The sequence below is a fragment of the Trachemys scripta genome, chromosome 17 (assembly GCF_013100865.1).
Source record: "Trachemys scripta elegans isolate TJP31775 chromosome 17, CAS_Tse_1.0, whole genome shotgun sequence".
Lineage (NCBI taxonomy): Eukaryota > Metazoa > Chordata > Testudines > Emydidae > Trachemys > Trachemys scripta.
This window is the reverse complement of record NC_048314.1, coordinates 17,504,204-17,527,431: the sequence shown is the minus strand read 5'-3', so window position 1 is coordinate 17,527,431 and position 23,228 is coordinate 17,504,204. Positions and strand designations below refer to the sequence as shown.

Here is a 23,228-nt window from a genome sequence, read left to right as displayed (position 1 = left end):
TCCTTGTCACTGATCCCCTCTTAGAAGCTGGAGAATACGTTTCCTTTCCCTGCCAGCCCTGTCCTGGTGCTCTTGGGCTGAGCACTCGCTGATGGAGTTTGAAAGGAACAGGATTTGCTTGTCATTTACGCTTTTCTTTGGGGACCAGTGTCTGTGGTGATGCCGTCAGGAATAGCCAGAGCTTTGTGCCTCGCTTTATGGAGATTGCAGTACAGCAGGGAAGCATTCCCCGGGTCTCTTTGGGGCACCACCCTGTCCTTCGAAATGCCCAGTGATGCAGAGCTGAGGTGCCCAGGACAGAGAAGACCAGTGTGTTAAGGTCACTGATGGGGTCCCTGGCTTGCATGGGGACCTGGTACACAAGAGGGTTAGGATAGGGCAGCCTCCTTCCTGCTGCGAGGTGTTGCAGATGGAAAAGCCATGACCCTGTCCCCGCTTCCCCCCATGTGCATAGTGTGCACCCCCAGGCGGCGTGGAGAGAGCAGTGCGCTGCCAAAGTAGGGAGGGAGACGCCTTTGGCATCCCCCTAGCTCCACACATGACTTCCTATGCAATTCACTTGCTGCCACAGCTTCCCCTCTTCCCCCCAATATGTCCCCTCCCCTGCTTCCTCCTCCTCCCCTCCCCCCCAGTCCTCCCACTCGTCTCCCCATTGTTGAGCACAACTGTCCCTGGAGCCTCTCCCCCCCAGCGTTTGTGCGCAATAGGAAGGCCTGTGTGCGCGGCGGTGCCTTAATGTAACTGAGAAGGCAGCCCAAAGCTCAGGAGACTATCACTACGATTGAGATATTAGCAGAACCGCAGACGCACATCAAGGCGCGGTGGGAAAGCTCTAATTAGCAACACTTCAAACTCCCAGGCATCAGCATCCCCAACTGGTGGCCAGATGGCCCAGGTAGGCACGAGCGGGACTGGATCAGCGAACGCCAATCAAGTGAGATTTGCCTTCCATTCTGTCTTCTCCCTCCTATTCATTAAACAACTGGCTTGCCCCTAACAGTGCACGTATAACAACTGTTGATACTGAGCCACCTCTCCGGTCCCCCCACCAGCCGTGCTGTTGTGAGCCAGCAAGGAATTGCAAATGACACGATCCTTGCTAGAGCGCTTGAAACTTGTCGGTTTCAGTTTCCCTCCATCAGTTTCCTTGCTGCCTATTCGTGTGGCCCGGCACTGTAGGTCCGCGACCTGACATTTTTAGGAATATTGGCTCTGAATCTTATGGAATAATGCAGGCTGAAAGTGGACTGAATAATACAGGCTGGAGTTCGCGGTGCTACTGCTAAGAATCAGCCCTCAATTCTGGCTCTACAATGTCTTGTATCTATACAGTGGCCTTTGATGGCATCACCTGGCTGGCCAGAGCACTTCCCACAGAGGCCATGGAAGATATATGTGCCTGTTCCAGCCACGTGTACCTACCCGTGCTTAGACACGGCTAGCGAAGCCAGCACTGTGGATGTGGCAGTGGTGGCCGGCTGGCTGGTAGGGGGGATAGCAAGGTTGCTGACAGGCGAGGTAGATTTTTTGTTTGTTTGTTTGTTCTTTGTAAAATGTCGCTGTTGGGGAACTCGATGGGACCCCGTGCTGTGTCTTATTGCTGTTATAATACTGGAGTAGGATGGAATTCAACTGCCCTGGGCAGGTGGGAAATGGGGCCAGTATGGGCTAATGGACTGAGCACAAGAGCAGGAGCTAGGATCTCCTGAACTCTAATCTCAGCTCTGACCTTGATCAACTAGGTGGCCTTGGGCAAGTTATTTAATCCCTCTGCAGCCTACTCTCCCCCACCCCCCATCTGTACAATAACAATTCCCTCCTCGACATGGTGGGCTTGGAGGTCGGGAGAATGATTTGTTTGGGCTGGGAGGTAAATTCCTTGCAGTCACTTGGGCAGTCCTAGTGGCTTGGCTAGGCCTAGGTGTGTGAGTACCTGCTCACTAATGCTAGTCGGGCCTTTAGTATTCACACGCTGCTCACGCTCTGGTGTCACCCACTCAAGTTTGGTCCTGACTAGGAAAAGCGGCCGTGTTGAGGTGAGACTTAACGAATATAAAATAAGCCCAGCTTAAACTCGACCACTTTCCCCAGGGTAGACACAAGGTAGCGCCTTTAGCCCAATTTGAGAAGGCCAAGTTCATGCCTAGACAGGCGCATGTCTCCTAGGAAAAGTGATTAGGTTTGGATTGAGCTTAGCTAGATCACATGAGCTGAGCCTGAGTTATATTCAGGCTTTCCCCGAGTCAAGATGAGGCCTCAGCTTCCATCCAGAGCGGCACACCCTGGGTGTGGTGTCCATGAAAGGCAGATAGCTTTGGTTACACTCAAACTGCATTAGCATCATTGTCGCTCAGCGCTTTCTCTGCCTGGGGATACACATTGCCAGGCAGGAGATGTGATATTCCCTATAGTGAAGGTGTGCCAGACGCTCTCCCTACTCCTCCAAATGAGCGGGAATATTTTTAACCTTGGAAAGGCACTGGAACGAATGGTTTAAAATTATTCTAGGTTATGGTGTTTCCCAATAACACCGCTTAGCAACTCGCTTTGATTTAAAAATGAGAGGGAGTTGTTGACACCCCGGTTATTTTTTCCTCACAAGCTCACTAAATAAAGGAGGCCAGATACACAAGGCAAAGGAAGACAGCAGTGTCAATGCCACATAAATAATGGGGTGTAGTAAGTATCCACTCTGTGTTTGGAAGCAGTTAATTCCCCCTTCTCATTGAAGGCCAGATTTTCAACAGCCTGGCACCCACATTTGGGGCCAGACATTCAAAGGGGCTCAGCCCCCCGCCGCTGCCATGGAGACACCTGTGGCCAACAGACTGAGCTCCTTTGAAACTCTGGCATGTCAAGTCTAACACTGCAGAGGTGCGGCACACCCACCAATCCAACGGAGGATAAGGGGTACTATGGGTGCTCTGTTGCTTTGGAAATCAGGCCCGGCAACCAGCAAAGCAGCTGCAGGCCTGTGGAGTTCCCTTGTGCGGGTGTTGTTGCTCCTTTCTGACTTTCCCATGCCGTTTGGTGCCGGTCTGTTTTCTGTTACCTGTTGGAACGCTGCCTCTTTCCCCCGCTTCAGCAGGACTCTGGATGGGAGACCTGGCCCTGTGGGCTGCTTTGGTTGAAAGCAGCCTTCCCAATTAGAAAAGCACTCGTGATTTATGCTGGCCTGCCACGTTCATATCCCAGGTCTGAACTGTGACTTGCGTAGCAGGCAGCCAACTTCCCTTTATTAGGGAGAAGTCATGTTGGTCTGGTTTTCATGGAAGTTACAGCATTTGGCTCTTAGCTTCCAGGGAGGGGTGGGGATTTGGGGTAGTGGGGTATTCTGATACTTAATTTATTTTAAAAACATGTTGGACGACATACCGAGGTTGCACTCAGGAAATCGCTCCACTTCTTTCTAATAGAGCTAGACAGAGTACAGAGAGACAAAGGTCACCTGCTGAGTGGTGGGTGGTGGAGCAGAGGACCTAGACATTCTGTGTTCCACACTTCTGATCTCACAGTTAACCACAGTCCAGAGCTTTTGTGCATAATGCCACTTAGTACCGAAAAATACATTTTGGCACATACAGTAGCTTGGTTATTTGTTCCCAGTGCTCTGATTATTAGGCACTACTTTCATTCCTACCCTTCATGGCACGCAGACAACCGCTTGTTTATGGGTTGAAGCTACATAATAACTCCTAGCCCACATGGCATCCATATAACAGCTATGTTTATGGGGTAAACGACATAATAAGTGTGGTAGGTTGTTATTGCTGCTGGTGGTGGGTTATTTTACATTTAAAATAAAATAAGCTCTGAGCTGGAATAATCAGTAACACAGAACAACCTGTGGGTGTGATCATAAGGATATTTGTTAGGAGAATACATAACATCGGAGTTATTTAAAGTCAGGCATCTAAATTACATAATTGGCCCTTTTTAAACCCACATCTCCCACATTGCTACACAGTTTGTAGAAATCCCGCTTCCTTCCAGACAACCTCACCCCGAGCCAAATAAGCCATCACTCGGGGAACTGAGCAATAGAATTGTCTCCATCAGCACAAGCCGGTGTGGTCTAGTGGTTAGTGGCCAGGCTTATGAATCAGGGGGTACAGGTATAACTCCTAGCTTTGCCAAAGACTTCCAGTGTGACCTTTGGGCCAGACGTTGGCAGCCCAAATTTCAGAAGTGATGTAGGGCACATCTGTTCTGATACACCTTTTGGCCAGATTTCAAGGTCCGGATTTTCAAAAGAGCTCAGCATGCTGATGGCCAAGCACTGCTTTCATTCCTAGCCCACATAGCATGCACACCTCAGCTATATTTATGGGTTAAAACTACAATAATAACAAGCAGGCTCTGAGCACTTCTGAAAATCAGGCCCAAGGAGTCTCGGGTAGGGCACCCCGAAAACACCAGCCACGTCTGAAAATGTTGGCCTTAAAACAAAAATGATCCGTGCCTCAGTTTCCCCATTTGGGACAGCGGAGATAACATCAAGGAGGGTGCTCTGAGGGCTAGACTGTTAAAGTTGGCAGACTACTCAGGTTCTTGGATACTGAGCCCTTGAGAATTAGACATATAAGCAGAAAGGAAGAACTGATGAGAAACATGAAGACAGGAACAATCAGGTTTTAGGCAGCAGGGCTCTTTTCAGATATTCCCAAACTGTTCGCAGAGCATGTTTTCTTTCAGGCTTTTTTGCAATTCTTTCTCCACTCCTCCTTCTCCCATCCCCCCACCCCCAACAAAAAAATGTAAATCCTCCCTTCCTGGGCCTTCACGGGAAGGGTTATGAACCAGACACAACCTTCTTCCAAGCTGCCCGGCACAATGGTGATAGTAAACGGCCTAGTGCCAGCGTGTTAGCATTGAGCTCATCTGCCCATTGGACACCTGCGTAAGCCAGCAACGCTGTCAAGGGACAGCCGGCTGGGCGTCGGACTGGTAATGAAAGACACCACGTCATGACTCGGGACAAAAATCACTGGAGCAGTTCAGTGGCGCTGTGAATTCAGATGCTTGTTTTCAGCCAGTCAGTTGGTCATGCTTGAGGCTGGCCCATTGGGTGTCCACGTTCCAGGCGGCTGGAATCCATCAACAGTGAATACCTGCATGCAGCAGCCAACGGCTCCGTGCCGGTGGGCCTCCCCTACAGAGGCTCAGAGAGCCCATCACACTTCATCCTGCTGTTTCTAAAGCTTGACGTTGGCTTTGTCCCCACTTCATCTGGTGCAGAATAAAGGAGCTGAGGCTAACGCTGGGGGGGGGTGAGGGCTGCCGGGGTTGCAAGTCAGGGCAGCTTCCAGGAACCCCTATAAGAACAAAACCCCACCTTGAAGTGATTGGAAGCCTGGCTTTTGTGGGGAGAGCAGAACCTGTCCCATCATGCAGTGCGACAGGCTAGCCAAGCAAAAGTCTTTGGGGATTGTATCTGCATCGAAACCTGATAGCTCGGCCAGGTCATACCAGTGCAGTGGTGTTTTCTGTCACTTATCCTGTCTCCATGTGCTTCACACTCAGCACAGTTTGTTTTTATAGGTTGTAGGGCTGGATGAGAGGTGGAGTACTCCCATCTCCCCCAAAATTATTTTTTGACAACACTGAAAAAAGCTTCATTTTCCTTCTAAATTTTTCCAAACCACATTGTTCAGGTGATTGTTGGAAACTGAACTTTTTTTTTTTTTTTTGCATCCAAACACAGAGGAATCTCAGCCATTTGGGCAGAAGAAGCAACCCCCGCCCATTCACCAAACAAAGCCAAGCAACTGTGTTAACGAACAGTAGCCGTGAAACGTGCTCCTTGCTTTTGGCTGGATGCTGCCCAGACTCGCACCTGAGTCGCCCCATTGGCCACAGCCAGACGGCCTGGCTGAGACTGATGGCAAAACTTGACTCCAGGGAGGCACCTACTTCAGTGACATCCAAGAGGAGGAGGAGGCTAAGTAGCTGCTGTTGCCTTCCTGGGTCTTGCTGTCCACAAGCCCGGCATTAACTGGCATCTGGCTCCGCACAGTGGTTGTGAAAGCCCCAGCCTCTCCCACTCACCCCTTGCCCAAGCTCTGCTTTCTGCCTTCTCCCCCATCTTTCCCACTCAGTCCCTGTTCAGAACTGAAGGACCGGGTCCAATGCCCATTGGGGTCAATGACAAAACTCCCACTGACGTCAATGGGCTCTAAATGAGTTTGTCTTTAATCCAGCCCTTTGGCATCTAATGGTTCCAAGGAGACTTTTTCCTCCTCTGATGCTGTGCTCTTTTTTTGTACTGATGCTGTTTTCTTTGTGCCTGGGGTAATTTCGGTGTTTTTCACGCAGGTGTTCGGAGACGTGTTGTGCATTAGCATTGTTATGGTGGTTGTTTTTCAGCAGTCTCTGCAGTGTCTTGGTCAGGAGCTGGGACTTTGCTTTAGAAGTTCCATTTTTTAAAAATAATTGTTTTCTGTTAATGGTTGCTCAGAAAATTTCCTGCTACTCCTGGGTTATTCAGAGGGACCCAGCAAGAAGGCAGGTCTGCGGGGGTATAAGGAGGAAATTTGCTCTAGTATCTGTAAACTCCCTGGATTCTAGTTCTGCAGTGACCTTACGGTCTGATTCTTTCAGCTGGTTCTTAACCCAGCCTCGGTTTTTGCTAGTGCATAATTGTTCCTACACTGAATATTATGCAAATATTAGTGGCTAGCCATCTAACAAGCTGAGATGCAGGCACACATAGAGGAAGTAACATGCCAGCCTACTAAAATTTGTGCCTGCAATTCATTGTGAGGGCAAAAATGCAGACTAAATTATTTGCAGCTGTAAAACTGCACCACAGAACTGGAGCCGTGTGTGAAAATCAGGTACTCGTACCCTCTCTGGCCCACTCTATCAATCTGTAAAGTCGAGCTATTTATCCTTACCTACTTCACTGGGGCTTGCGAGGATTAGTTAATATTTACAAAGTGCTTTGATGATGAAAAGTGTGCTATATATGCTACACCGTGGTGTTCTTTCAGCACGGATTCACCCCCTGCTGTTAGAGGGACTGTGTGATCTATGACATTTTGAATGATTATAGTCTCTCTTTGCAGTGGTGTTGGTCCTAGGACCTGAGACAGACCAGGTGGGTGGGTGAGGTAATATATTTTATTGGATTAGTTTATGTTGGTGGAAGGTACAGGCTTTCGAGCTTCACAGAGCTCTTCTTTGGGTCCAGAGAAGGAAATCAATCCTAACAATCTCTCCCAACTCGTCTTGAGCTCAGACACACTGATTTCCTCCTGCAGGCCTGAAGAGCTTTGTGAAGCTCTGTGGCACCTTCCATCAACAGAAGTTAGTCCAATAAAAGTTATGATCTCACCCACCTTGTCTCTCTCATATTCTCTCGGCAGGCAGAGTTTTTCCGGAGTGTTTTATACACCTGAGCCTGACATAACATCTGCCCCGATTTCAGCAGATGAGCATTGTGTATTGAGGGAAAAGACGTTTTCTTCCATTTACAAATCCATTAGTTTCTTTTCTTCCTCTTGACTGGAGCCACTCTCAAAATGTGCCAGGACAAGAGGGAACAAGAGAAGGTGTCTTCTGGGGGCTGGGAGCTCACGTGGCCTCTGTCTGGAGTTGGTTTCTGGTTGAATGGCAGCCCCCTCTCTCTCTCTCTCCAGAATGAGCAATTAACCAAACAGACCCATGTCTCCGGGCCAGAGTGAGAGCAGTTACTGTGTGTCGTTAGATGCTCTATGGTTACTAGCTGCCGGAGATTCTCCTACCGCACAGTTGCTCTGTGGCCTGTATTTCTGGAACAGGGATCGGGAAGTTCTATCCCGGCTGTTGCTGTGAAGCTCCAAGGTACAGCCCAGAAGCAGGGATCTCTCCACACCAGCTGTGGGACGGTGTCACAATCCCTTAACTCGCTCTCGGTAGCTGTTCCCACCTCACAGCCATGGACCAGGCCAGGGCTTTCCTTAGGGTTACCATACGTCCAGATTTTCCCGGACATGTCCGGCTTTTTGGTCCTCAAATCCCCGGGCCGTCCGGGGGAATTGCCAAAAAGCCGAACATGTCTGGGAAAATGCCGGCATCCCTGCCCCAGCCCCCTGTTACCTGAGCGGCTCCGGCAGGCTGCGAGCTGCAGGCGGATTCCCCGCTGCGGCGGCGGCTGCTGCTGCTTCCCCCAGGCACCTCAGCTCTGTGCAGCTGAAGAGCCAAGCTGCCCCAGCGCTACCGGCTTCACGGTTTGCCGGGCAGCCCCCAGTCCTCCAGACCCTGCGCCCCCGGCCAGGTGCTTCCCCTCCCGGGCTCCAGCTGCGCTGGGGAAGCGCCCGGCCGGGAGCGCAGCAGATCTGGAGGTCTGGGGGCTGCCCAGCAAACCATGAAGCCAGTAGCGCTCGGGTAGCTGTTTCGCGTGGCTGGGAGGGAGGAGAGGGAATGCGGGGCGCTCAGGGGAGTTGGGGCGGGGACTTTGGGGAAGGGGCGGAGTTGGGGGCGGGGAAGGGGCAGGGCCAGGGCCCCGTGGAGTGTTCTCTTTTTTAAAACCTTATATATGGTAACCCTATTTTCCTTTACATCAGGCTCTGATCAATGCCAGAGCCGAGCACCGAGCCTGAGTGGAGATAGGCTTGCCAAATAGGAACAGCGCCTGGGGGAGTCCCGACAAACTGGACAGAGTGGCTGCATGGAGGACAGATTGTCGCGTAGGCCGATAGCAAGGGGAGCAGATGTGGATTTGGGGTTGGGGGGCGATAGAGAACCCCTGAGCACAAAGGAAAATGTCCACCTCCGACCACGCGGAGTTAATATTCGGCTGCAGGCCTTTCCTCACTCTTGGCAGTAAAAGAAAATGCGCTGGGTGGGGGAATGAATTTGGACAGGGAGAGTCTTCAGGCATCCACAGTAGCTCTAGGGCTCCTAATAGTACATAATGACGAGGAAGGAGCCATATGGAGTTACATTGTGAGCGGTACCTCACAGCGCCTGTGTTCCTCTTCCCAGGGCTTCTGCATAGTTTCTCCAAGACCACAGCAGAGCAGCAAAGCACTTCCTTTTACCAGTGTGTTTATTACTAAATGTATGAATCTGGGAGCCCGTGGAGCGTGAAATTAGGAACAAATGTAAAGGCGGTCTAGACAGGAACTATTCTGCTTGTGGGCCTCCATATGCTGCGCTTTTCTGTTCTTTTTTTCCCCCCTCACACACTGGAGAGTTTAAAGCTTCCAGGTATATGCTGTTCATAAGACAATATGTTTAAAAAAACGGCAAACTCCAAATGGCCTCAGGTATAACTGAGGGGTGCTTAAGAATTCCAAAGTTCCTGACGTGGGATTTTCCTAGCTATGCTGTATACATGGCTGGCTGCGTGTAGCCTTGTGTTTGAAAGCACAGGCCATAGGGGAAGCAGGACCATGTGCTATCTTTCATTACTGATGCCACAAGGGAGGGAATGGTCGTTTAATTAATGAGAGGCGAAAGAAAAGAAATCAGCATCAGCATCAAAATACGTAGAATTTACTTGTATTTGGGGAATCTCAAAGCACGTTACAATGACGGGTTGATAACTTTATCCCCCTTTTAAAGATGGGGAAACTGAGGTCCAGAAAGGTGAAGTGCCTGGCCTGAAGTCATGCAGCAGAGTCATGGGATAGACTCCAGTCCGGACTCCTGATCCCTTTGCTTCAGCCACAGGACATAGATGTCCTTTCATGAGTGGATGGTATGTGACCATCCCTAATTAATCAGTTACCTTTCCTTCCAGGAGAGAGTATTCATTGCAAAGCCCAGCCTGTGAGAGCACAAGGGCACAGGCTTCCCGGGCAGGGCGATGGAGTGAACTGGCAGGGAAGGGGTAAAATGAGGGGGATGTTCTGGCAGGTTAGCCATCACAAGACAATTGTTTGGGGCAGGATGACCCCAAAGGTCTGACTCTCCTTCCCCCTCCACCAGTGTCAGTCAGGAAGTCAGTGGAGATAGACCAGCTTGAAATTGGTGAGAGAAGACTCAAGCCTGGGGTATGCTGAGTTTAGGAATTCTGTGATCCTTACAAAGCCCCACGATTATTTCTCAGACCTCTTTATGGGAAGAGAGGCTGTTGGGTGACACAAGCTGCATCGGACTTGAAAGGGAAGCAATCAATATATATATGCACTGGAGATTAAACGAGTCTATGGAATCTTCCAGCATGTCACTGAATTGCTGGGATCAGCCCCGCACTCTTTCTCATCCCCAGATTGGATCTCTGCAGATTTTCCCCCTTGGGGCATCAGGTTTCTGTGTTCCTTAAACATCCCGAACTCTGATGAATCAAGAACTGAATTTGGCCCAGTTTTTAAGGACAGCCAATGGCCAAGATTTTCAGAAGGGTCCAGTGATTCTGTGGGCCCAACGTACGACACGTCTCAGGAACAGCCGAGCACTCCCCCCCCCCCCCAACCGGGAAAATCAGGCACCTTTAACAGGTCTCAAGTTGGAAACCCCAAAAAGCAAAGCACCTAAAATCATTAGCCACTATTGAAAACTTTGGCCTATTTGGTCTGCTGGTGGCAATGTTTATGATGCTATTGGCAGCCCAGTTGTAAGAGACTGTAAATTAATCTCTACTCTGAATAAACAATCACAACATGACATTTACCCTTTAAAAATGAATGGTGTTTAACCATTGAACGTTCAAGTTAGAGGAGACCAATGTCCAGCTGCAGGAAGACGGCCAGGCAAATCCCCCTTTCACTTACAGAGTCTCACAAGGGTTTGCGTGGGTGAGAACAAGGGCAAACTTGGCCCTGAGGTTTGACCTGTGGCTATTGCTGGGGGGAAGTCATGAGCTACCCCCTTCTATGTGCAAGAGGGGGTCAGCCACTCCCATGGTAACAATTCCCGCCCTGCCCCTTCCCCAGGACCCCAAGAAGCTGGAAGCCTGTTTGAGGGTCTGATGGATCCCCAGTGGAGAGGGAGTGAGGACTGGGCAGACAGAGGCCCCGAGGTGGGCAGAGGAGATGCTCTGTGCCACGTCCAGCTGTGTGGAGTGTAATACAACCAGTACACTCACTGAAGGGGGGTGTCCCTGTCAGGGAGACTGTAATACAGCCACACTGCCAGGATGGGGAGCCCTGACCTCTTCCTGTCCCCATTTCCCCTTCTCCTCCCCCACATCCACATAGGTCCTAGAGACTGGAGGGTGGGCCTGTGACTGTTCCAGGTGGGAGGTGCAGGGCATCCAGGCCCTGTCAGGGAGATGTTAGTCTGTGCTCTCCTAACTTGCCACTGCCCTACTCCAGCTCAGCCAGTGGGATCTGCAGGACCGCCTCCCAGACAGGACAGGTTGGGACTGAATGGGTGTGTTTAAAATCTAGGCTGGCCCCTTTACTGCTCAGAGTGCCTGGGCAGCTGTGTGAATCTGCACGTATCTGAGCTAAGCCGTCCTAGCTGCCCATGGTGCGGGGCAGCAGGGGTGCTGATGGCCCCTCCTTTCCCAGTGCTGGTAGAACAGAGTCCTGCACTTAGGACAGAAGAATCCCATGCACTGCTACAGACTAGGGACCAAGTGGCTAGACAGCAGTTCTGCAGAAAAGGACCTAGGGGTTACAGTGGACGAGAAGCTGGATATGAATCAACAGTGTGCCCTTGTTGCCAAGAAGGCTAACGTCATTTTGGGCTGTATAAGTAGGAGCATTGCAAGCAGATCAAGGGATGTGATCATTCCCCTCTATTTGGCATTGGTGAGGCCTCATCTGGAGTATTGTGTCCAGTTTTGGGCCTCACACTACAAGAAGGATGTGGAAAAATTGGAAAGAGTCCAGCAGAGGGCAACAAAAATGATTAGGGGGCTGGAGCACATGACTTATGAGGAGAGGCTGAGGGAACTGGGATTATTTAGTCTGCAGAAGAGAAGGGGGGGGGGGGATTTGATAGCTGCTTTCAACTACCTGAAGGGGGGTTCCAAAGAGAATGGAGCTCGGCTGTTTTCAGTGGTACCAGATGACAGAACAAGGAGCAATGGTCTCAAGTTGCAGTGGGGGAGGGCTAGGTTGGATATTAGGAAAAACTTTTTCACTAGGAGGGTGGTGAAGCACTGGAATGGGTTCCCTAGGGAGGTGGTGGAATTTCATCCTTAGAGGTTTTTAAGACCCGGCTTGACAAAGCCCTGGCTAGGATAATTTAGTTGGGGTTGGTCCTGCTTTGAGCAGGGGGTTGGACTAGATGACTTCCTGAGGTCCCTTCCAACCCTGATAGTCTATAATTCTATGCATACAGGCACTCCCAGAGGCGTGTGGTCGGGGGCAGGTGCTTGTCAGCGTTCTCCCCTGGTGTGTATTTTGCTGAAGGAGCACTGCGTTCCCTGGGCACGGTGTGTAGAGATTTGACTATGCCGTTCCATCGGGCTGGGGCAGAGGAACTGCTGCTCCAGTTGGACATTCCCCCCTTGTAAGGGAAAACCCGGGGCAAAGCTTTTAAAGTGAGCATGGTCCAGCGGGAGAAATGACCAGTGACGTGCAATCCACATCAGATTGGCCTGGCTTGGGTCATGGAACCTCCACTCCCCTGCTGGACAGCCAAGGAGACAGGCAGACAGACGGCCGCAGCCTCCTGCTTACTCCACAAGGGGATACGTGGACAGGCGCCGGGAGGTTGCAACCATCATGCCCTGCCCATATTGCTAGAAAAGGGGAGGGGCATCCCAGCTAGATTGGAGGGGCTGGCGATGTGGAACAGTTGGAGCACCCCGATTTACTCCAGGCAATGGACATTTTCTGCCATTAGGCTATAAAGACAATAGACCAATTTCATCCCTGGTGTAATTCCCATTATTTCACTAGACTTGCACTAGGGATGCCTTTGGCCCAGCATTCTGGCACTGAAGGCAGCCTGAGGAGCTGGGAATGGAGCTCACAGCTCCTAACTGAATACGCAGCTTTCCACTGTGCCATACCCGAAGGGTCATTGATTTTCAGTGGCACTAGACTCTTGTGTGGGCAGGGCCGGCTCTACTGTTTTGCCGCCCCAAGCAGCGCGCCGAATTGCCGCTGCGGACGGCGGGGGCAGTCCGTGTGCCGTTAGGACAGAAGCTGCCATCGAATTGCCGCCGCCGCCGCCACGCGCGTGCCGCCCTAACGGCACCCGGACTGCCCCCACCATCCGTGGAGGCAATTCGGCACACTGCTTGGGGCGGCAAAAACACACGGAGTGCCGCCCCTTGCAGATTGCCGCCCCAAGCACCTGCTCGGAATGCTGGTGCCTGGAGCCGGCCCTGCGTGTGGGCACATCACAGCTGAATATGGGATTTAGGCTCCTAAGCACTTCGGTGCTTTTGACCATGTCCCCCTCAGGCTGTGTTCAGGTAAGATGCCCATTCACGCCAGTGCGGGATGTCAGGAGTTGGCCCGGCCCTCACCCTGTGGAAGCATCATGCCAGACGGCCTGCAGACCCAGCAGAGAGCAGCACCATAAATTACACACACTCCTACAGTCCCATTCAGCACCAGCATAAAATATGATACTGCTTTCTCCAGTCAGTACTTACCAACGTTAGCAGGACTGTCGGTTTATTTTCTTTGGAATCCAAACAAATCCTTAACAGATAAGGCTGGTTTTCCTCTGGTGCTGTAGTAATTTGGGGTGGGGTGGGGGGGGGGGAGGGTTGGGTTAACCTGCTGCAGGCCAGCTGTGTTAAAGCACTTCTGAAGGAGGTGTTCAGAACAGGCGCGCTCTGGGTAATTTACATAGTTCAGCTGTGCCCTGTCCTACGCTCGCAGGACTAGAGGGCTGCTAACCATGTTCTTGCAGGCGAGTGGGCTGACAGAGATGTTCCTGTTCTGGCTGGTACGCGTGCAAACACTGGGGGCCGCTCTCAGTAACTCCTCTGCCACCCCGAAGATGGCAATGCAGCTACACCAGCGCCAGCCAGCGAGTTATAGGTGGAACACCAGCTATGGGAAAGCTTGCAGAAGTGTTTTTATTCCATTTATACAGCTATAGATTAGATAAATAAATGATACAGGAGGGAGGTGACAGATTCTCTGCTGCTGTCAATTACCACAGGTCCATTGTCTTCATCAGAGCTGTGTCAGTTTACACCAGCTGAGAATTTCACCCAACCGCTGCCTTTCCTAGGTCAGATGACAGAGGAACTGGTGGCAGTGTTATCCGACAGTGCTTGACTTCCAGCGATATCATCCCACTTGATTCTTCCAGCTGGGGTTCAAACCTGGCTAGGACTCCGGGACCATTGGTAGGTGATGATCTCCGCTTTGGGGAGAGAGGTCAAACATCCATGCTAATGCTGCTGTATCTGTCAGCAGCTTTCAGCCCGAGGTTTCTGCTGATCTGCCTCCAAGCCTGGCCCGGGGAGACGGACAGAGCAATGATGGGAGATGAAGTGGCTAGGCTGCGCTGCACGGAGTTCCCACAGGGATGCTTTTATTCCCTCCATTGGGACAGCAGGATCGAGACACTGAGCCAGCTGGCTTTTTTGTTTTGTTTAACCCAGTGATTACCCTTGGGAGGCTGTTACAAACTGGGCCGTGGCCACCTTCTGAGCAGGGCCCTGTGTGAGCAAGCCCAGGCCTGGAGCCTGTGCTGAAATTCTCGACTCCTGGGCTTCTCTGTTGCCAGCTGATGCTGTAGCGTATGCATCTCCATTGCTCTCACACGTCAAAGCCCAAGCAGGCTCATGTAATAAACTCAGACCTGTCGGCCTTTTTTTCTCTTGCCAGACCCGTCTCTTAGGTCATAGGCCTGCTGAAGGAACCAGGTTTCTATGTTTGGATGCTCCCCTGTCCCAAGCTCAGCTGTGGGGGTGTCCAGTGGAGTGGCTGGAGGAACACCACAATTCGGCTGCTATCCCCCTGATCCAGAGAAGGGCTGTAATGTCAATAGGAGCTCATCACCTCTTGGGACCTATCCCAGGTATCACAGAACTCTACTCCCCGGACTGGGTATGACCTGGCACTGAGAAGCTAACGTCTACAGGACAGTTGCATTTGGACCTGGTGTTGGAGAAAGACATTTTGCATGTTACTGCACTACCTGAAAATCCGGGCACCTGCTGAACATACGGGCTCCCGAGCATTTGCTCTGCGCTTGAAGGAAGCTGTGGTGCTGCTGTGCCCCTAGGCTGAGCTAGGATAACTGAACCCAAGCAGGGGGAGGCAGATGTGCGCAGCCCAGCTCGCATCATGGAGCAAACCAGTGTGAGCTCAGCAGCAGAATTAGAGGCCTCAAGGTATTTAAAAGGGTCTTTTACCTTTTTAACCGGCAGGATGCTCTTAACAAGGACTAAAGACTTGATACGGTTAAAGGCCGAGAAAGCTGCAGGTTCGGTGGGGCCACATGGGCCCTTGTACAGCACTTGGCTACGGTCTCCTGACAAAAGCAAAAAGGAAAAAATGGCGGGGAAAGAAAAACCGCAGGACAGGTTCATTATGATGTTTTATACACGAGGAGCATGAAGCTGATTTGGACAGGGCTCTTGTCAGCTGGTCAGGCCTCCCCACACTGCCCCCCTGCATGCAGCTTGCTTAATGCTCCCAGAGGCTCCAGGTACCCGAAGGCCGAGTAGCACTTTCATTACTGACGTGCAGTCAGCCGTTCCAAGGTGCCGCCAGCTGGCACTGTGCTCCGAGCTGGAGGCATGGGTGGGAGGCTGTCCAGAACTCTGGGGGGTGGGGGGGGGTGCGCGTATGTGTGTGCATGCACCAGCCTGTGTCTGTGATGCTAGGGAGGTTCGCGTCCAAACCAAACAATCCCTTACTTTCTTCTCACAGCTTTTCAGTCCCGCTGTGGGGCGAGCTGAGTTGTGGTTCAGGAGGGCTCAGAAGTGCTCCTGTGGTGTGTCCGAGCCTGTCCCAGCTGACAGGACAGGCCCGAGTCCCACCCTACCCAAGATGATTTGTCTAGGTAACAGGAAAATATTTAGCAGGGCACCGGAATGAGCAGAGCGAAGGAGAGATGCTGTTAGCTCACAGAGACACTGGATTTGCTGTCTCCAAGCCAGTCATTGGTTAGCCCCAATATCCTGCCTGGCCTTAAACCTGCTTCAGAGGTTGCTGACCCAACCCCTGCATTATAAACATAAGCGCCAGCTCCATAGCCCAGTGGAGATCGTGGGTGTCTTTCCATCAACGTACTGGGCTTTGGATCAGACCCATGGGCCCTAATTTTGACCCCCCCAGATCCACATGTGGCTCTTTGTGAAGCAGGCGAAGGAGTGGGTCAATGGCAAGGGGCAGGACTGGGGCAGGAACAGAGAGAGGGTGCCCCCGGCCCGGGCAGCGTTGCCCCCACCAACTCCACAGTGACCCCAGTGAGCCTGAGGTTTTCCAGCAGAGCCCCCATGGCGTGTGTGACGGAATGCACCCCTGTATTCCCACTCGCCACACGATTGTAATAATCTTTGTACACAGCAGAGTGGGGAGACCTGACCAGCCGGAAGGGAAAACACAGGCAGCACAAACAGGTGAAAAAAATACCAGCAGGGAACAACCTTCCACACAGACTCTTTCCTCCTAGTTCCCAGCTGGAAATGTTTTTCAAGAGGGGGACTGAAACTATAAAAAGTAAGGGCAGACACCCCCCTCTCTCTCCTTGCCCATCACATTCCCTGCACCTAAGAAGACAAGGAGAATGGCGGTTGGACTTGGGAAGGGGGCGTGACCTGAAGCGTTTGGTCAGGAAGCATGTGGTGAGAAATTTTGCTTGACTCTAATACAGTTGGTTAAGTCAGGCACTATTTTATCTTTATTTTTCTTGTAACCATTTCTGACTAGTTTGTCTCATTATTTGTACTCGGACTCTCTCCCTTTGTCATTAATAAACTGGTTTTATTGCATCACCTAATCCAACGTGTTTAGGTTAAAGTGTCTGGGTAACTTCATTTCTCGTGATAAGCTGGTGTATGTTTATTTCTTTAAAGCAATAATGAACTGGATTTTTCTGGGCTGTCTGGGAGAGGGCTGGACAGTGCAGGATGTACAGTTCGGGGGAGAAGGTCCTGGACTGGGAGTGTATTGGGGGTCACCCTGCAAGGCTGGTGAAAACCAGAGTGTGATTGGCAGGCCGTAGGGCTACAAACACATGTGGGAGTGGCCTGCGTGGTGGTGGCGGGTTGTGAGCAGTCCAGATTGGAAGCTACAACAGCTAGTCACTGCAAGGCACCCCAAGACCCAGCCCTCAGTGGTCTGGATTACACCCGGGTACATCACAGACTGAAACACCCTCCGGGGCAGCGGAGTCCGTGGCAGTGGGGTTCCATTGGAACCACTAATAGCTGCACACACATTGCCAATCTAAGCGCCCCACTTACCAGTGTTATAAGCTAAGGGCCACATCCAGCCACAGGCGCTGACTTTTCCTTTTCCCGCTGGGTGCGCCATCCCTGCTCTGCTCTGATGCTCCGCCCTCACTCTGCCTCGTTCCACCCCCTCGCCTGAGCCCCCCCCACCCGCCTGCCGCTCATACCTCTGCAAACCCTCTCCCCCGAGTGCCTCCCACCAGCTGCTCACTGATCAGCTGCCAGCCCTGGGGCCCCAGCACCACTGTGGCTGGTGGGTGCTGAGTAACCCCTCTTTTTTTTCCATGGGTTCCTGGTTGGGCGTCCACCATTGCCTATAGGTCAAGACACATGCTCCCATGTGTAAGCACTTAATACAGTTTCTAATAGGTAAAGTCCAGTCCAACTCCCGTTAAAGTCAATGATGCAAAGATGTCCCACTGACTTGGGTGGATCGTGTCGGCACCTATGCATCCAGCCATGCACAGCGTCAGCGCCTATGCATCCAGCCATGCATGCATAGGGGATTAGTTGGGGATTGGTCCTGCTTTGAGACTAGATGACCTCCTGAGGTTCCTTCCAACCCTGATATTCTATGATTCTATGATTCATTGACATCAGTGGGGACAGGAGGGGCCCCGGTGACTGTAATGTAACAGACCTCAGACACTCTGATTTCCTTCCCCAGACCTGAAGAAGAGCTCTGTGTAGCTCAGAAGCCTGCACCTTCCACCCCCAGAAGATGGTCCTGTAAAAGATATTCCCGCACCCACCTAGGCTCTCACGGAACATAACAATCATGTTGCATTTCTTGTCCCTGGAGTTTTCTCTCTCTTTCCCTGTTGCTTGGAGAGAGAGGAAGGGAACCGGATTCAACTGGCAGGATGGCATCAGGCGCAGCGTTCCTCATCAGCCAAACAGAGGAAGCGCTGAGCCCCTGTTCCGTGACCATTCTGCTCACCCCAGTTTCCAAGTCATCTTACAACGGACACCTTTGTGGGAGGCTTGTGAGTAGCCTAGTGGAAGAAATGGGTGTTCCTGACCTGCTCTCACCTGGTGCTGGACCCACAAGGTTGTGATATGTGTATAAAGCAGGACCTGATAGCTTAGAGCTAAAGTAGCCGCTGCTTTAGTCCAGTCTCAGTCCAGCTCAGTAGCTTGCTCAGTATTTTACCTTCTCAGTATGCCAGCCTAAACCATTGCAGGACGCAGATACTCAACCTTCACCCAGCGAGAGAGAGAGCAAATCGTCATTAGAAAGGATTGGTGTGGAAACTTTTTGGAAAAAAACAACCACACACCAACGAGTGAGGGGAAAAAAGAGTGGTCAAAGGAAATTGGTGATATACTGATGTCAAGCAAATATGCAGGCAGGTGCCAGGCCCAGGCTAAATTACAGTCTTTCCATTATTCAAAATGCAATCCATCATAGCCATGCCATCAAGGCCTGGCTTGGCAAAAATGGTTCCAAAGCGCTTTGAACAATATGTTCATTTTCACCAGCTCAAACTAGGAAATGGCCAGGGGGGCAGCTTGCCTCTCCCCACCCCCAGCCTGGGACACCAAGTCTTGGCATCATTTCTTGAGGCAAAGCCACTCCCTAGAACGGGTGCTTGAATCCATCCCCAGGCCTGAAACAACATGGTATTGGAATCTGGACTCTCTGGCATTGTGTGTGTGTGTGTGTGTGTGTGTGCCCTCTACTCATACAAAGGTTAAAATTTTATATGAACAGCACGTGGACGTGCATGCACACATTTATGCATTGCTCATACAAAGGCATGAGTTACATAATTTAATGCATCTATTTTTGCAAACTGAAGCTCTGCAAATGAACTGGGCTATTCCCGAGTGCATCATAGTAGTTCCAGTTATTCCAAATTAAAGTCCACATTATTTTCATATGGAAAATAGATCACAGGCTCAGAGGCAAACTGACTCAATTCAAATTCTTTACTGTATAAAGCTCTTCCACTCTCTCTAACATTGAAGCTATAAATCTTAGTGCAAGCGAGAGCCCGTCACGCTAGGTAATATTGCTGTCATTGTGATGGGTACACAGGACAGACTGTGAATTGTCTATGATGTCCTGCTGAGACCACATTGGTCTAATTACAAGGCAGAAGGTTTTTTTTTTTCCTTCCCAGGGGTCCCGTCTTCTGGGATGCTGAATAGCCCTCACTGATATTTGAAAGTGTGCCGCCCCCTGTAGGATCAGGGCCTTTCTTTGAGGGTTTGGCCAAGGGTGATTCTAAAAAGTATAGCCCTCTTTTGTAGAATATAAATATAATCATATTCAACTATGCAACTATGGTTCGTCATCACCATTGCCCACTCAGCTGCTCCACCATATGGGGAAGAGGTTGTGATGGTCTCAGCAGACATGCATGGCTCAGCCTAGCTATGACCTGGCAAGCCAGCCATTCGTTGGCTACCCTCTTGCAGCTGGCAAGCCAGCCATTCGTTGACTACCCTCTTGCAGTTGCCATTCATTTGCCTCCATAAATGAAGGCCATGTGGTTGCCTTGTCCCCTGGGCCACCAGGCCAACCCATGGACGCGTTAACTGTCTCATGCTCTTCACGATGCCCTGCATCGGCTTCACTTACTTTCCTGCCAGGGTGTTTTACTTTCCATAGTGAAACAACCCAGTCCTGTAACCCTTAGTCAGTGAGTAGTGCCACTGACGTCACTAGCGCTACTCGTGGGTAAGAGTTTGCAGCATCGGATCCTGAATCAGGGCACAGCTGCCTTTGACATTTTTCTGGGTGACACTCAAGATGCTTATGAGTCTCCCGTTTTGTCTTGTCTGCTAGGCGGTGCTTTATTGCAAGGTTCAGCGGTGGTTTGTTAGTCTTTCTTGGGGTTTCTCAAAGCTCCATAATTTGCAATGGCGCCCCCAGTTATTGGTGCAAGTGATCAAGGTTTGGATGTATAATCATTGTTTTGTTTTATTAATACACCAGCTTATCTGTAAAGGCAGAGACGCCCCGTGCCTGCCGATAGTGGGGGAGGGCAGCCAGCTTCAGCAGCGTTACTGAGCGTGTTCAGTCTGTGTGAGCATGCTCAGTACAAGCCCAGCAGCAAATCTGGAGGGGCCCATGACCCCCACCCCAAAGGCATCGCCTGTGTGTAACGATCAGCAATGTACTCGCCAGTGTTATCAGGCTAGACTGGGCAACTGTTACATTGCTGCACCCTTACACACTTGAGTAGGTCTTTGAAATTAACAGAGAGCCAACTCCTTTTTTTGAGCCATAATGCATGAGGGGCCACTTTTAAAACACATTAGACTTAGGGGACAATTAAAATACAGTAGCCTGGACCAAATCATCGTGAACCTGAAATATATTTTTTGCTTCCATTGGAAATGAGTCGCATACGCTGCTGAACCGTAGTGAGGCAGATATAAAGGGCCTGCATTTTGTTCAGCAGAACCACATGAGTGGGACGCTTCCAATGTGTTTCTAGTGAGTTTTATATTGTAAGACACTGCGACAAATTCTCTTACCTGCACAACCATCAACGGCATCCCTGAGCAGAGAATTTCGCTCGTCTCATTATATGATTTTTTTATATGGAGTTAACCAGCCCAGAGAATCATTAAACTTTTCCCTAGACTCCAAGTCATAGACATTTTTTTTTCCTACCTGTTGGCTGCCGGGACACACATTAAATCTTACATCTACTCTGTGGTTACTTTTTCCATCCTCCCTTCATACAGCTGCCAGGTGGCACTTGGCGGGACTCAGGGTGATGGGTGATACCAGCTCCATCATGTTCAGCCTAGTAGCTGCTGCCAAGCCAACATCACAGTGAAACAAGTAGATATGCACAGATTGGTTCCAGATGGATTTTACAGGCCTTTGTTTGGCTTCAGGGAAGGCAGCCTGCCGGCCTGCCCCGCAACCCTGATAATGGGCCTGATCCTGAGGCCCACGCACCAACCCCAGAGAAGTCAAGTGGCCAAAGCTCGCAGTCCCATTAACTTAGCTGGGCATTTTGCTGGAGGAAAGACGTCAGGCTTTGCTCTACCGAGCTGTGTGTACTTAAGGGACAGCAGGATTAAGCCTGGTGTGTGTACTGTCAGCCAGAACCCAAATAAGCAGTGGGCCAGGCACTTCTTTGTTAGTGTGCCTTCCTACTGCGCGCATGGACAGCAGGCACCAGACAGAAAACCAGCTGGCTGCACCAAAGTGGGCAAAGTGGAAGACGCATCACGGACTTGCTGGCGATCCTGTGCTAGCTTGAATTGCCAGTTAGCGCACGCAGGGTCAATGGCTTGACGGGCTTGTGTCAAAGACAGGAAACTGTACAGCACTTGGTCTAGAGGCTTCAGATGGCGCCGTTCTCTCTGCTAGCATTTGACTTTGTTATTGCAGGAAATCTAGGTGCTTCATCCCGTTACACCAGGCTGGGTTAAGGTAATCAGGAGCCACAGGCACAGGAGACATGTGGGTCCCCTGTAGCCCCTCCCCATGGGACCTTGGCCAAAAGCACAGCCCTGCTCCATGGCCACCCACACACCACCTGGCTCACAAAGCCAGAGGTCACATGAGCCATAGTTCAAGGGGCTTGCCTCTGGCCTGTCAGTCAGGGGAACAGAGCCCATTCCCCTTTCCCACAAGTGAGCCTTGCCTTGGCCCTTAAGTCACAGCCATGACAGAGCCAACTCCAGGAAGTTCTAGCTGTCACCATTCCTGTTTGCTGCAATCCCTAGTGGCCCAGCATCAACATGGTTTAAAAAAAAAAAAAAAAAACACCAGCAAATTCAGTATTAAGCAGTCTCAGGATGGGCAGACTGGGCAACGCCCGAGGGGTGAATGGCCACCGCTCCACTTGCCCCACTGGTGCGCTAGCACGGGGTGGGGTGGTGCTGAATGCTGGGCTCCTGCCCCAAAGAAGGGCATAACCCACCAGAGCTGGGTTTTCCGTCGGGGTCAGCCCCCTGCATGCCCTGGGGCACAGTGAGTGCTGGTAGGTGCTGAGCTGCCCCTCTCCCCCTGTTTTTTGCTGGGCTGCAGTAGAAATTTGTATGAGGCTACTGCCCATTTACCCTGTGTTTGAACGCCTGTTCTGTCTTCCAGGTTGTTAATGGAGAAGAGGTCGAATGACAGCCGGGACCGTGGTCATCACAGGTGGAATATTAGCGACTGTCATTTTGCTTTGCATTATAGCAGTTCTCTGCTATTGTAGGCTTCAGGTACTCCTCACGGGGTTGCACGTCAGCCCATGCTTCTTTGTTTCAACGTAACAGAGACTAGTTTGTACAAGGGCTGCCCAGCCTGAGCGGCAGCTGACACATGAGGGGCAGGAGAAGGGACATGAGATTGACGGGGCTTTTGGTGAGAGGGGACAGGAACTGCTTCTAGAGGGGAAATGGGGGCAAGTTCATTCCTGATGAACTCCAGTCACCGACGTGTTTGGAGCGACATAAGGTGCAGCACCGGTGCAGGTGCCCTTGCAGAACTATGACCCATGAACATAGAGAAGTCCCTGCTCCAGGGAGCTGACAGGCTAAGCACAGCAGGAATGAATGTGGGTTGAAGTGTTTATTGGCCCTTGTGAGTCAGGCTCTCAACCCTTTAAGTTCTGGCCCTTCACTAAATTGGCTCAAACTTTATGTCGTGGTGGGGGGAGGGTAGGGTTACCATATCTAACAAATAAAAAAAGAGGACCCTCCACGGGCCCTGGCCCCGCCCATTTCCCAACCCCAGCCCCGCCCCAACTCCGCCCCTTCCCTGCCCTAACTCCGCCCCTCCTCCCTCCCACTCCCAGCCATGCGGAAAGGGCTGCCCGAGCGCTACCGGCTTCACGGTTTGCCGGGCAGCCTCCAGACCCTGCGCCCCCGGCTGGGCACTTCCCCTCCCGGGCTCCTGCTGCGCTGGGGAAGCGCTGGCCGGGGGCACAGGGTCTGGGGGCTGCCGGCAAACCATATAGCCAGTAGCGCTTGGGCAGCCCTTTCCGCGTGGCTAGGAGTGGGAGGGAGGAGGGGG

General features: G+C 51.4%; 1 protein-coding gene across 2 annotated transcripts in view; it reads left to right on the top strand.

Annotated features, from left to right (window-relative positions):
- The window catches only part of FAM163B (family with sequence similarity 163 member B), a 62,474-nt gene that overhangs the window by 35,665 nt on the left and 3,581 nt on the right, over window positions 1-23,228 (top strand). For both annotated transcript variants that reach the window (XM_034752088.1, XM_034752087.1), the window contains one exon: window positions 22,320-22,435. In XM_034752088.1, coding sequence (XP_034607979.1) covers window positions 22,343-22,435 — 93 coding nt within the window. In that variant the 5' untranslated portion in view covers window positions 22,320-22,342. The remainder of the gene's footprint in view (window positions 1-22,319; window positions 22,436-23,228) is intronic.